The sequence below is a fragment of the Amblyomma maculatum genome, chromosome 4, assembly GCF_055883805.1.
Source record: "Amblyomma maculatum isolate TAMU_Amacu chromosome 4, ASM5588380v1, whole genome shotgun sequence".
In the NCBI taxonomy this organism is placed as follows: Eukaryota; Metazoa; Arthropoda; class Arachnida; order Ixodida; family Ixodidae; genus Amblyomma; species Amblyomma maculatum.
The window spans coordinates 96,760,585-96,775,092 of NC_139347.1; the positions used below are offsets into that span (position 1 = coordinate 96,760,585).

At 48.4% G+C, this 14,508-nt stretch overlaps 1 protein-coding gene and 2 non-coding genes across 3 annotated transcripts in view; 2 read left to right on the forward strand and 1 right to left on the reverse strand.

Moving 5' to 3' along the window:
- The window catches only part of LOC146191725 (acyl-CoA synthetase short-chain family member 3, mitochondrial), a 52,703-nt gene that overhangs the window by 36,032 nt on the left and 2,163 nt on the right, over positions 1-14,508 (forward strand). Inside the window, exons 12-15 of the mRNA XM_084600367.1 lie at positions 310-373; positions 3,976-4,057; positions 4,145-4,267; positions 4,804-4,903. Of these exons, the coding sequence (XP_084456493.1) occupies positions 310-373; positions 3,976-4,057; positions 4,145-4,267; positions 4,804-4,903 (369 nt within the window). The remainder of the gene's footprint in view (positions 1-309; positions 374-3,975; positions 4,058-4,144; positions 4,268-4,803; positions 4,904-14,508) is intronic.
- On the forward strand, positions 7,567-7,648 carry TRNAS-GCU (transfer RNA serine (anticodon GCU)). The gene has a single exon. It is a non-coding gene; the product is annotated as a tRNA-Ser (tRNA).
- On the reverse strand, positions 14,307-14,388 carry TRNAS-GCU (transfer RNA serine (anticodon GCU)). Its single transcript has one exon. It is a non-coding gene; the product is annotated as a tRNA-Ser (tRNA).

Genomic DNA, 14,508 nt, shown 5'->3' on the forward strand with positions numbered 1-14,508 from the left:
CAAAAAAAAAAAAAAAGAGAATCGGAAGCGAAGAAGGGGCGTCATGGGGATGATGAGGAGCAGCGACTGATATCGCCAGTCAGCGTCGAGGCCTCAAGACTCGACGAAAAAGAGGCTTAATTCGGCGCCTCTAAGCGCGCAAAGAAGCAGCCGAGGGCCCGAGGCCCCTTATTCGCAAGGATTAAGAGGGGGGGGGGGGGGGGGAAGAGGGTGCTGGTTGCAGAGAGGTACCGGCTCATTTTAACTAAAATAAATTCTACTCGTGGTGAGAACTGAGTGCATTTGGTGTCTCTTTATCGGCTGCTGCAGTGAAGGTCCTGCTGGAGGACGGCCTTGAAGCGGCTCCAAACCAGATGGGCAACGTGGCCATTCGGTGAGTGTTTGTCAAAACCGCTGTTTTGCGTGCCGAAGAAGCAGTCACTGGTTAATTGAAGGCAGTACTCCTGCTGATATTTTACCTACATACGTAACCAATGCCGTCCTTGTATGTATGTATGTATGTATGTATGTATGTATGTATGTATGTATGTATGTATGTATGTATGTATGTATGTATGTATGTATGTATGTATGTATGTATGTATGTATGTATGTATGTATGTATGTATGTATGTATGCATGCATGCATGCATGCATGCATGCATGCATGCATGCATGTATGTATGTATGTATGTATGTATGTATGTATGTATGTATGTATGTATGTATGTATGTATGTATGTATGTATGTATGTATGTATGCATGCATGCATGCATGCATGCATGCATGCATGCATGCATGCATACATACATACATACATACATACATACATACATACATACATACATACATACATACATACATACATACATACATACATACATACATACATGCATGCATGCATGCATGCATGCATGCATGTATGTATGTATGTATGTATGTATGTATGTATGTATGTATGTATGTATGTATGTATGTATGTATGCATGTATGTATGTATGTATGTATGTATGTATGTATGTATGTATGTATGTATGTATGTATGTATGTATGTATGTATGTATGTATGTATCTATGTATGTATGTATGTATGTATGTATGTATGTATGTATGTATGTATGTATGTATGTATGTATGTATGTATGTATGTATGTATGTATGTATGTATGTATGTATGTATGTATGTATGTATAACTTTATTAAATAGCCGGCAAACGACAGGTTAAAGCGTCGTGACGCTGGCCAAGCGTCGACCCGGGGTTATGCCCTACTCTGCACTACCTCATTTGGCCCGTTTGTGGTGAGTTGTGAGGCTTGTGCTTTTAGAGCGCGCCCCAGTCCTGCTGGACGGTGGACCCCATCCCTAAAAACATGCACCCCGAGTACAACCAAGAACGGCGGCAGGCGCGGGCCAAAGTCCTCGTCGAGCAACACGCCCAGGACCCACACGCCTGGTTCGTGGACGCCGCGAAATACAAGCGAGAAGAATTCGTGACAGTGGTCGTTTCGGCGGCTACCGGCATCAAGACAACGGCAGCGAGCGTGCCGTGCACGGATGCCACAGACGACGAGGTCGTTGCCATCGCTCTGGCGATCTCTGAGGCCGAGTGTCGCACCGTGCTCAGCGACTCGAGGAACTCTGTGCGCAACTTTGCCAAGGGGCGAGTGTGCGCGCCGGCGGCCGCCATCATCAGTAAGCTCCAACTCCAAGACCGCGGCAACACTATCCGCATCAAGTGGTTCCCGGCCGTTCTTAGTATACATCCAGAGACAAGCGCCATCAGTTTAACAGCGCTCTGAAATGCTGCCGTGTGGCAGCAAGAATAGAGCTCGCAACTGATTTCGATTTCAATGGACAGCTGTGTTTTTCAATGCAGCAGGTTTGTAGCATTCGTTAATCTGCCTTCGCAAGAACTGCGTGGAACAAGCACGCTTTATGTAATACCATGTTTTCAGTGAGCTAAGGCGAATACCCTGCGTTCTCGCTTCAACCTGTGTTCTCGCTTCAATCGCAAAAGCAGAGGTTAGAACTTCCGACTACAGCTTAGTGGCGTATAAACAATGCACGAGCGCTTATATGTATATCGTAATATATTCGAGCTATCACTGAGCAAGATACACCATCACTCAGCAAGAGTGCCTTGCCGTCGTTTGCGCAGTCCAGAAATTCCGCCCCTACCTCTACGGCCGCCATTTCACGATCGTTACCGATCACCACTCTCTGTGTTGGTTATCCACCATAAAAAATTTGACTGGACGCCTGGGCCGTTGGATTCTGCGTTCGCAGAAATACACCTTCGATGTCACATACAAATCGGGTCGTAAATATCAAGATGCCGAAGCTCTTTCCCGTTGCCCGCTTCCAGAATCACCCCCTAGTGCTTCTTCGCGCCTTCCTGCGTGCACCCTCGACGTCCCAATGTTTTCCAGGACTCAAAACATCATCAGTGCTCCTCCTGCCGCTGCTCCAGATCGCTACGCCATTATTGCACACCTATACTGCCGTTTTCTAATCGACCGTCTTACATGTGCTTCTCGCCTTCCTACCGCTAGGATGCGCAGGCAATTCTTCAAAGGTTCAAACTTGACAATGGCGTGCTTTCCCGTTATTTATTGCTCTGAAGGCATCCGTTGGGTCCCTGTTATCTCGAGAGCGCTTCGCACCCATGTTCTGGCGGCTGTACACGATGATGCTACAGCCGGTCACTTAGGCTTTCACAAAACTTACCATCGCGTGAAAAACCATTTCTTCTGGCCAGGCCTCACCTCAAGCGTGGCAAAATACGTCGCTTCTTGTCTGCCATGCCAGCGCTGCAAACGGCCGACTTCATCTCCTGCTGGCCTACTACAGCCTCCACCCAGCACCTCCACCACGTGTAAGGTCGGGCTTAGCGGATCAGGTTTATTGCAGACCTGAAGTCCTGGTCGCACACTGTCGCGAACCGCACTCAGCGATGACGATGGGTATCTACAAGAGAGAGAAGGATGAAAATGAAGCAGCGCGTTCATCCCGCGTGAAAGATAAGCGCCGTACAGTGCTCACACTATGTGCGAATTATATGTTCGGCAGGGGCGCGCTGTCCCGGCTGCGGAGCTGGTTACTAGGGACAACGGCGACGACGACGCGAGACGCAGGAACCGGCGCCAAAGAGCTGCGCTCTAAAAATTGACCACGTTTTCACGATTTTTCTGCGTGAAAACGTGCCAGCAAAGCAGACGACGTGGCCGAAAACACGGATAGTGCCGGCCACGCGAGCGCCGCTCGAACGCAAGGCACAGCTTTGCAAGACGCAGATGAAGCTGGCGCATGCACAGTACCTAGTAGCGAGAATGAATGACCTTGAAGAATGGTGGCAGTAGAGGTCAGGCTCTAAAAGTTCCGCGGTAGAAGTAACAGTTTATTGTACTGGACCATATCTCAGATCATGCGTTACGCGTTGTACAAGGTAGTGGACACGTCTGCGTCCATGTCATCGCGCAAGTGAGAACGCACAGCCTTTGTCAAAAATGTAGAGCCCAAGGGTCTGCTTCTGAGCTGTGTAGTAGCGCTGATTTAGCATTAGTGGAGGTCCTTTCCACTGGAGAGGGTAGGAGAAAAATCTTACCATCAAGAGATTCGGAACACAGTAAATGCATTATAAGCTGCACGAAGTGGCTCAGAATCAGACCCTTTGATATCTACACTTTTGAAGAAGACTTTACATCTAGGTGCACATGCAAGCATGGTCAATAGAAGGAACTAAACACCCAGCATATTTTGGAGGCACTGCCCATGGTGGCATTTCGATTTACCGTAATTTGAATCAGAACCTTCTATAATACGAACTTCAGTAGGGGAATGAATTCAGATTAGCAGCAACACTATTTATAGCTTTTTGAAAAGTTTCCTCCCTACGAGAAGCTCTGAAAGCTGTCTGTAAAGCACAAGAATTTATGGGCGGTCGTAGTTGAACCGATTGCTTGTTTGATCACTACTGAACACGCCTATTGCGCAGGTTGCCGATGCCGCCAGGAGCCCTCTCAACGTTATTCAGATCGGACGAAGTTTTCATTGTCAAGTACTTCGAGAAATATCCGGTGAGGAACATTGCAGAAGCGAGGGTTTTCGCAGATCTTCAGCATGGAAAGAACTCAGGTTTAAACCTCAGCATGCGTTTCTAACAGGGTTACTACGACACCATGGACACCGGCATGTTGCACAAGAATGGTTACCTCAGCATCTTCTCGAGGAGCGATGATGTCATTAATGTTGCTGGCCATCGTCTGTCCACATCACAGATTGAAGAGGTATGGGAATGACGTGCATAGGAAATTACTTATGTGTGGGAAGGGGAGTTGAAAATGGACGTATAGATTCAATAACTTCATTCGCTTTGACATATGCATATATGCCACCCTTACAGAATTTAGATCGATGGCGAGTTCTTTTTTAAGCGAAAGCTTCACTATGTATCAGCTAAGGTCAGCATGGAACCTGACCTTGGCTGATACCTTGGCAAGCCTCTTGACCTCCAACGAGCCAGACGTCACATGTGGCTATATAACTTAACCATGGTACCACTTATGGTGTACCACCACTTGACATTTGACGGCAGGTACAGCATCAAGTGTTCCTTTTTGTAGTTGACGATGTTCTCGATTCCATAGTCTCGGCACATTGACGCAATACCTTGTCTGCTCACGTAAACCTAAGCCTAACCAAAGCAAAACCAAGCAAAACGAGGCTTTCGCTTCGCCTAACTAGGTTTATCAGGTTTAATTTAACAGCCATTTTTTCCTGCGCCTTTCATGCATGGCGCGAACGAACACTTCTCGACGCCAAGGCCATTATGAAGCACGACGGCATAGCGGAGTGTGCTGTCATCGGCGTTCCAGACCCGATCAAGGGAGAAGTCCCACTTGCCCTCTTCGTTCTCAAAAACGGTAATGTACTCCGGGTATTTTTCCTTCCCTTCTCAGCTTTGTGCATCATAGAAACTAAGTTCTCCAGAAAAAGCATTTCCGTGTAGAAATCGGGTTTAACACGATTAGGAAGAAATTTCCCCGCGAGCGATGCACCCGGTACGGACCGCACCTCCTAGTGACGCCACTGGTAGCAGTAGTATAGTAATAGTAGTGTAGTAGTAGGCATGGCATATCGAAAATAAACGAGACTGCATAAAAAAAAATCGTACCATGATAATTTGTGGTTCCACTGATAATTGATTGGTGCGTCATAGGTGATGATGAGTTAATGAAATCATTGCAATTGATAAATTAAGGAAATAAATTGTAAAAATGGGAGTTTAGATGTGTCAAATTTTTCAGAATGAAAAGCCAATGTTTGATTACGCTAATTAGGAAAATTTACTCTGTGCAACTGATCAAATAATTGAAATAATTAAATAAAATGAATAATGCGTTCAACGATGTCCAACTGTTTGGAATAGAAACCCAATGTTAATGTATAAAAATAATAATGAATAAAAATAAATAGATAGAAATAGACGAGTGAAAAAGCAATTCGCGTCTGTGAAATGCTATCGCAGCATTACCTTAACGGCGGCGCTTAAGTGTCCTAATTGTTTGACAGAATTCCCACGCTGGTTTTCTCGGCATTGCAGGGTAAGATTCACTGTATCCCATTGTTCTACAGTAAAGGTTGGCTTAGTTTAAGATTTAAAAAAAAAAAGTATATGTACTCGCGCGATCTGAAGATGTCTTCAGAAATAAAGCAATGATAACACCGCTTTCATAAGGTGGTCAACATTGTTTTGGGGATCGCAGGATGTTTTCGGAAGCCAATATATGAGCCGGTCGCCCAGTACAAACCATGCCAACCCAAATTCTAGCGGAGAATAAGGGAGTGACGATTGTTGGTCTTTACGCTCAGTACAGCCTAGCAAGGTGTACCAGCATATCAATGTGGGACAGTGCATTGCCTCTGCAAAGCGGCATTAATCTTTGCCTCAAAAATGTTATAGCTTTGAGCCTTCCGCGCAGTTCCCTGGGTGTTTGTGGACTTTAGATATGCTGCGTCCGAATATTGTTTTAAAGAGCTGACTTCATGGAGACGTGCGAGGTACATGCCGCGCCTCAGAGCCGACTGGCTGTGCCCGGTTCGTCGACAAAAACTTCGGACGGCACTTAGGGCTACTTACATGCTTTGAAGGCGAAAGCATCGACTACTTTTTAATCCACCCACTTATGCATTGTAATTTGTAACCCACCCTTAAACCAACACAATCCACCTTAATCAAACTTAACGCAACCTAATCTAGCCCAATTCACCTTCGCCCCGTCGGTGTGGCGCAGTGGTTACGGCGCTCGACTACTGTTCCCAAGGACGCGGGATCGAATCCCGGCCTCGGCGGCCGCTTTTCGATGGAGGCGAAAAGCAAGGTGCCCGCGTGCTGTGCGATGTCAGTGCACGTTAAAGAACCCCAAGTGGTCGCAATTTCCGGAGTCCTCCACTACGGCGTCTCTCATAGCCTGAGTCGATTTGGGACGTTAAACCCCACGAACCAACCAACCAACCAATTCACCTTCAATCCACTCACTCAGACCACATTCCCCATATATCCACTGTATTCAAAAATAAATCCTACTTAATCGGCCGCAATTCAACTTAATCCACACTAATCAAACTAAATCTAATGTTAAGTCTATCTTCGCCAACCTTACTTTAACTAAACCCAACGTAGCCCCCTCATAAAACCCACTCTTAATTAAACGTAATCTTCTTTTAATCCCCAGCACGCCAACGCTTAATGGGCGCTTTGGTCTCCGGTGTGTTAACGTCGCTATCCTTGACTAATCTAAGATTTTCGTGACTACATTATCTGCGACAACTCCAGGTTTCGTTACTTCGGGCCATATGAGCTAGGCTTTCGCCGTAAAAGGGGCATTGTAGTGCCTAGTCGCTTGCCCTCTCGCGCTTACAAGCGCCAGTTTAGAATTTAAAGCTGCGAAGAGTCGGGTGGAGCCTCCCGGTCTTCCGATTGTGTAATCCGGTAGTGTGCCGCTTCCTGTACGAGCAAATGCGGCGCCGTGAACATCCCTGGATAAAAGGAAAGAACAGGTGCAAACACCTGAATATTGCCCCTGAATTTAGTATAATCGAGTGATGGCAGCGCAGGATTGGAACGCAACGGTAATTATTCAAGGGAGCAAACAATTTCAGGAAACATTCTTTAGTTTCCCGTGTGATCGTGTACATATGTTCGCTCAAGCTAAAAGCGCTGCTACGCGAGCCAGAACCGAAATGCAAGACACGCTGTCAAGACGAAACCATCCAACTTAACCCACGTTATTTCGGGCAAACCACCCTAACCCAAAATAATCCACGTTAAACCACAAGAATGTCCCGTTAATTGACCGTCCCCTGCCATATGTGCAGTCGTTCTTGAGCAGATTCACCTGCCGTCCGGATGCCTGCCCACAGCATGGCGTGTAACAGTGCTTCAACTATGTACTTCATTTATTAATCAAGGTTAGCGATACGTATGACGGAATAGTGCCATTTCACACAGATATTGAAGCTGATGAAGTAATCATGCTATTAAGCCTCTCGCGAAGCTAAGCCTTTTGGAGCGCCTCTATTGTGTGACGAGGTGGCCGAGTGGTTAAGGCGTTGGACTGCTAATCCAATGGGCTCTGCCCGCGTGGGTTCGAATCCCATCCTCGTCGGAATCTTGTTTTTAAAAATTAACACACCCTGGACGTTTCTCATCCTTCTTCATTTTTAAATTTATTTTTTAAATGTGTGCACATTCGATGTTTTATTTTAACAGCCTAGCAACGCTAATCCTCATATTTGCTATATTGGAGGTCCATACAGTGCACATTTTTACAAATTTGCACTTCAGACAGTGCGAGAAGTACCTCGGTACGCTTCCTGCAGGTGCGTTGCACACCGACATGAATTTTATGTTAATTTGGCCCTTAGAATACAATTAACTAAATTAATTACTTAACCTTTTATTTCTGATTTCAAGGGGCAATTCTGCGAAAACCTACAGCGTTTTATGCAGTGGTTAAAGTGGTCGACTGCTGTGTCCAAGGATGCGGGATTGAATGCCGGTCGCGGCTGCCGCTTTTCGATGGAGCAGAAAAGCAAGGCGACGTGATGTTCGATGTCAGCGCACGTTAAAGAACACCAGGTGGTCTAAATTTCTGGAGCCCTCCACTAAAGTGTCTCTTAGTTTTTTTACTACGGTCTTTTTTTTTATTGGAAAACATTTATTTCGTTAATATGCAGATGTAGACGGTCTGCTCTAGATGGCCTCCAGTCCATGGCTGGCGGCGACCTTAGCGGCCCACTCAGTGGCCAAGGCTTGAATGCTGACCAGAACGGCCTCCTATCGCTCAAGAGAAGAAATTTGTCCGGATGCCTGTTCTTTTTTACACTGCCATAGTATACGATCATACGTGGCTGTTTCGTCATAGAACCTGCACGCGGGGTCGAAGTCATCCGGGTACATTTTTGCTAATATAGATCGGTATTAAAAAAGGATCTCGTCTGGAGTCTCCTCCAAGCGGTCTCTTGTGCCTTATCCAACGTTTTGTCAGGTGGTGAAAATTTATGTCGTTTCAATGATATCATTAAAATATGTCAGCCCCTTCTTGAAGTAATCCGTAGATACGAACGACCCACCGGTTGACGAAACCTCGAGCCATGTTGTGGGCCGCCTCATTTCCCGCATTCCCCGAGTGAGCCGGCAACCATATCACCTCAATTTATTTCTATGATTGCCTGGTCAGTTTCAGTATCTGCTGTGCCGCCGTTGAGAATCTTGCCTTCCCCCCCTTCCCGCAAAGCTACGAACGGCAAATTTACAATCAGATAAGATTGTATCCGTGTCGGTGCTAGCTATGGCTAGTGCCACAGCTGCCTCTTCCGCTGTTTCCGAAGATTTTGTTTCGGCCTATTTCCCTTACGTCGTGCCTGGGTAAGCTCATGGAGCACGCGTTTCTCACGCGTTTGCAGAACTACGCAGAAACCCATCGCCTCATGCCGCACACAATGATCGGGTTTAGGCCGCATCTGTCCACGCAGGACGTGATGCTTCAACTCTGTAGAGAAATCATAGACTAGGGGAACGGTCACAGTACGCGGGCCATTCTGTGGTTGGGTTTGAAGTAAGCGTTAAATAACATCTCCTAAGAGGCTATACTGTCCAACCTCTCGGAACTAAACGTATTGCAACACACCTACGAGTATATAAGAGATTTTTTGTCTAACAGGACTGTGAAGCGTATACCATAGGGGAACTTTAGTCGGAACGCATACCGCTGGGAAACAGGGGCACGCCGCAGGGGTCGGTGTTATCCCCTTTTCTATTCAAAGCTGCGCTGATCACGTTCTATAAAAAGCTTTGACGCCATACGCGGTATTAGAAACACCCTATACGCAGATGACGTCACGATTTAGACGAGTCAGGGATCAGACGGGCAAATCGAGCAAGCCCTAAGAGGCGGCGGACGTCGGAGACGCCCACGCCCGTGTGGCAGGACTGGAATGCTCCCCACAGAAGTCAGAACTGTTGGTCATCCGTAATAACGGAAGGTCTCGCAAAAGAAAGCCGAACAAGATACAGCCAGAAATCCATGGAAATGAAATACCGAAGGTAGAAACGATACGGATGCTTGGGATGTTTATACAATCCAACAGCTAGGTGCAATAGTAAGGTAACGCTGGAAATGTTGTCGACTTCGATCCAGCAGACTAGGCGGCTAATTAAGCGCGTGGCGACTAGGCGTGGCGACTAGGCTAGTCGGCTCGTGTATGCCACCCCTTATCTGGACCTCAAAAAGGCCGATAGCGAGAAATTGAATTGCCTGATAAGGTATACGCATACAAAGCGGCTCTCGGTCTCCCCAGAATCACGTCCACAGAGACTTCTGTCACTAAGGGTTCACAACACCCTCGAAGAGTTCGTTGAGGCACAATTGACATCGCAAGAGCAGCGGCTCAGGCAGACTGAAGCGGGGCTGCGTATCCTGAAAGGCTTAGGCATAAGGAGCGAAGACCCTTCAAGCCAGGTGATCTTGCCGGTAGAGATGCGTGAACGCATTCGAGTCAAACCACTTGCCAAGAATATGCAAGCGGATCGCCACAAAAGTCGGAAGAGGGCCAGGGCGAAGACGTTAGGCAAAAAGTATCAAGGGGATGATAGTGCCGTGTATGTTGATGCGACAAAATACAACATTAAAGGAAACGAGGCTTGCGCGGTGAGCATCTCCCGCAGGGTAGTAGCTACGATGGTCACCGCAGGCAGAGTAGAAGAGGCAGAAGAGACTGCAATATTTGCCCTAGGAAGTGTTCAAAACGGAACCAGCACCATTAATCTGAGTTATTCCAAAACGGCCCTTCGCAATTTCACCAGAGATCGTATCTCCGCCACTGCATTCAAAATTCTTAGTGCGTTGCCAAAAGATAGGAACGTAGTGGATCTCGTGTTGGTCCCGGCTCACTCGGGCGTCCCGGGGAACGAGGCCGCTCACCAATATGCTCGAGGTTTTGTTAGCCGAGCTGGTGAGGGGATCTCGGACGCGGGTGCCCGACGGGGTGAGTCACTGGATACGTATCAGGCTATCGCCACTTATTACGAGGAGCTCAGGGCGAGCCTGCCGCACGCTTCGCTCAGCCAAGAACAGGCTACCAAGTGGCGGCGACTGCAAACTGGTCGCCAAACCCCTGGACCTATGCCAAAATCTTTCCCGAGATAGTAAATCAGCGCTGCCAACTGTGCGGCGAGCCTGCCACTTTAGCCCATATAATCTGAGACTGCGCGGAGGATCCGCTTCCGGCAGATCTAGTACCATCTCCCGCGTTGGAACACTGGGAAGCTGTTCTCGCCAGCCGGGACCCAGACGTCCAGACCCGGGCCTTGGCAAGAGCGCGAGAGGTCGCTGACAAATTAAACTGCCAGCCACCTGGAGCAGCTGAATGCAACCCAAGGCAAAAACCATTTAAATCACTGACAAATAAACTTTTGTCTGTCTCTCTATCAAACTACCGACGCTGATGCCCGCAGCTTTCCGTGCACGTCCACCACTGCCAGTGCGAATGCTCCTCTTGATGTCTATTCTGTCACGTCAACGTAGGCAGCTCCTTCGCTCGTTGCGTATATTTAGTGTAGAGCTACTGGCCTAGCTTTCTTCCTTCCTCCATGGTCTCCATGGTTGAAAGGGTGCATACTCTTTGGTAGTGGTTTGATCCTCAGTCGTTTCCTGAGGAGTTTGGGTAGCTGTGTTTTCGTATCCGCGGGGTGGAAGTTCCACGTCTATATTTAGACGCTCTAGTATGGCTCTGCCTGCCTTTGTGCGCTTAAGCCGTTCTTTTTGCATTGTGAGGTGAGCCTCCTTGAGCTTTCTATGCTTGCCTAATTATTGCCTCGGCTTTACCTTTTTTCGCGGCATCTAGCTTTAGGTATGGCCGTGCATACACCATCCTGCTCAGGACAAATGCCTGCATCATCCTACAGAGGATTTTTTCTTTGACTCCTCTCCTACTATTGGCGATTCTTCTGATTAGCCTAATTGACATATTAACTTACGTTTTCATCCTTTGCAGGGTTTCTTTGTTTTTCCTGTTAGCTTGTAGATACAGCCCCACGCACACGTTAATCGGGGTTGGGGGCGCTTGGCTCCTGGAACCGGAACCCGTGGATTTGGGTCTGATAACCAGTAGTCCTCATTTTGGATGTGAGCATGCATGTTAGGCCTGAATGACCTGCGAGCTCTGCGATAGTGTCTACCGCGCGCTGTAACGTTTCCCTACTTGATTGCCATTCCCGGTGGTTCAGAGTGTGATTTCAGATACATTTTGTGTCTCTCATAGCGTTTGTAGCTTTGGGACGTTAAACTCCCAAAACCAAAACCTTACATTACGCGAGCCCCGCCGCGATGGTACAGGGGTTAAGATACTGTGCGCTACGGGGCTGGGAATTGTAGGCCTCCGCTGTTTACCGCGGGGCTCACCTGCAACCGGCGGTTGCACCTGGGCCCGTATTCCGAGTTTGCGTCGTTATCGAAGTGTCGCTATCTCACATGACCCGGACCCTATTCCGTGTTTGCGTCGTTATCGTAAGTGTCGCTATCTCCCCGACCTCGAGTCATCCGATTGGTGGAAACGCCGGAACATGATGTTGCCACCTCTTCCTGTTCCGCAGCGGCAACGCCAGATTCCGGCGTTTCGACCAATCAGATGTCTCGAGGTCACGTGAGATAGCGACACTTCGATAACGACGCAAACTCGGAATACAGGCCCTAGAGTCATCTGATTGGTCGAAACGCTGGAACTGGGTGTTGCCGCTACGGAACCACGAAAGGTGGCAACATCATGTTCCGGCGCTTCCACTAATCAGATGACTCGAGGTCACGTGAGATAGAGATACTTCGATAACGACGCAAACTCGGAATCCGGGCCCTGTTGTAAGCCGTCACTACACCCGCCCCCGCTTCGGCAACAGCTGTTGCGACGAGCGTCTTTCTCCCACTTCTTTCTTTCTTCTCTATTTCCTAATCTGTCCGCACAAGGCAGCGGAGGTGGCCCCGCCGGAGTGGTGCAGTGGTAAGACGCCCGACCACTGTGCCGGAGTACCCGGGTTCGAACCCGACCTCGGCGGCTGCGTTTCGATGGAGGCGAAACGAAGAAGCGTCCAGGTGCTGTGCGATGTCAACGCACGTTAAAGATCCTAGGTGGTCGAAATTACTCCGTAGCCCTCCACTACGGCTCCTCTTTCCACTTTCACTCCCACCTTCCTCCCTCCCCTTACGGCGCGGTTGACGTGTCCACAGAAAACAAGTGAGACAGTTACCGCGCCTTTCCCTTCCTATAAATCAGTCAATCAGGCAGCGGAGGTGGCTCAGTTGCAGAACCAGTAGCAGGCCCGTGCATTTTCTTTTCCTTCATCACAACATCGGGGGCACAAATTTGGACCACTAAAGTGCCCCGCCGGGGTGGTGCAGTGGTAAGACGCCCGACTACTGTGCCGGAGTTCCCGGGTTCGAACCCGACCTCGGCGGCTGCGTTTCGATGGAGGCGAAACGAAGAGGCGTCCGTGTGCTGTGCGATGTCAGCGCACGTTAAAGATCCCCAGGTGGTCGAAATTATTCCGTAGCCCTCCACTACGGCTCCCTTTTCTCTCTTTCCACTTTCACTCCCACCTTCATCCCTTCCCTTACGGCGCGGTTCAGGTGTCCACAGAGCAAGTGTGACAGGTACTGCGCCTTTCCCTTCCTGTGAACCAACCAACCAATGGACCACTAAAGTGCGATGAGGCGAAAGCCTCTATTGCGCAGTAGTCCGAAGCCCTCCACTACAGTACAGCACACGGGCGCCTAGCTTTTATCCGTAGAGAATTGACAGATACTGCGCCTTTTCTTTCTCGTAAACCAATTTGAAGACAAACAGGAATATAAGAAAGAAAACAATAGCAGGTAAACAAGAACAAGACATAATGGTTGGTTGGTTGGTTTGTGGGGTTTAACGTCCCAAAGCAACTCAGGCTATGAGAGACGCCGTAGTGGAGGACTCCGGAAATTTCGACCACCTGGGGTTCTTTAACGTGCACTGACATCGCACAGCACACGGGCGCCTTGCCTTTCGCCTCCATCGAAAAGCTGCCGCCGAGGCCGGGATTCGATCCCGCGTCCTTGGGAACAGTAGTCGAGCGCCGTAACCACTGCGCCACCCCGGCGGGGGTACAAGACATAATGACAACACACAATATCGGCAACGTCCCGTACAGCTAGAAAAAAAACTAAGCGCTGAGAGACCCTATAGCTCCACCCACTGACATCGGCCGATTTTCATGACGCCAGGGTTAATGCGGTAAAGATTTTATATGCCACATCCTGCGTTGTCACGCAGCCCTCCACTACGGCACCTCTCTTTTTTCACTCTAACCTTCCTCCTTTTTCTTACGGCGCGGTTAAGTTGTCCGCAGACGAAACGAAGAGGCGTCCGTGTGCTGTGCGATGTCAGCGCACGTTAAAGATCCCCAGGTGGTCGAAATTACTCCGTAACCCTCCACTACGGCTCCTCTTTCCACTTTCACTCCCATCTTCCTCCCTTCCCTTACGGCGCGGTCGCAGTGTCCACAGAAAACAAGTGAGACAGTTACCGCGCCTTTCCCTTCCTATAAATAAATCAGTTTTTTTTAAATCAGTTGTCCGCAGAGAATTGTCAGTACTGTGCTTTTTCTTTCTCGTAAACCAATTTGAAGACAAACAGGAATGCAAAAAAGGAAACAATAACAGGAAAACAAAGAACAAGACACAAGGATAACATACAATATCGGCGACGTCCCATACAGCTAGAGAGAAAAAAAAAGTATTGCGACGAGGATGGGATTCGAACCCACGCGGGCAGAGCCCATTGGATTAGCAGTCCAACGCCTTAACCACTCGGCCACCTCGTCAAGACGGTCGCACGCTCTGATGACACAATTCCGATAAATTCTAAGCTATGATAGGCCTAGTCATTTCGTTTTAACGCCACGTCTGATGACACAATTCCGATAAATTCTAAGCTATGATAG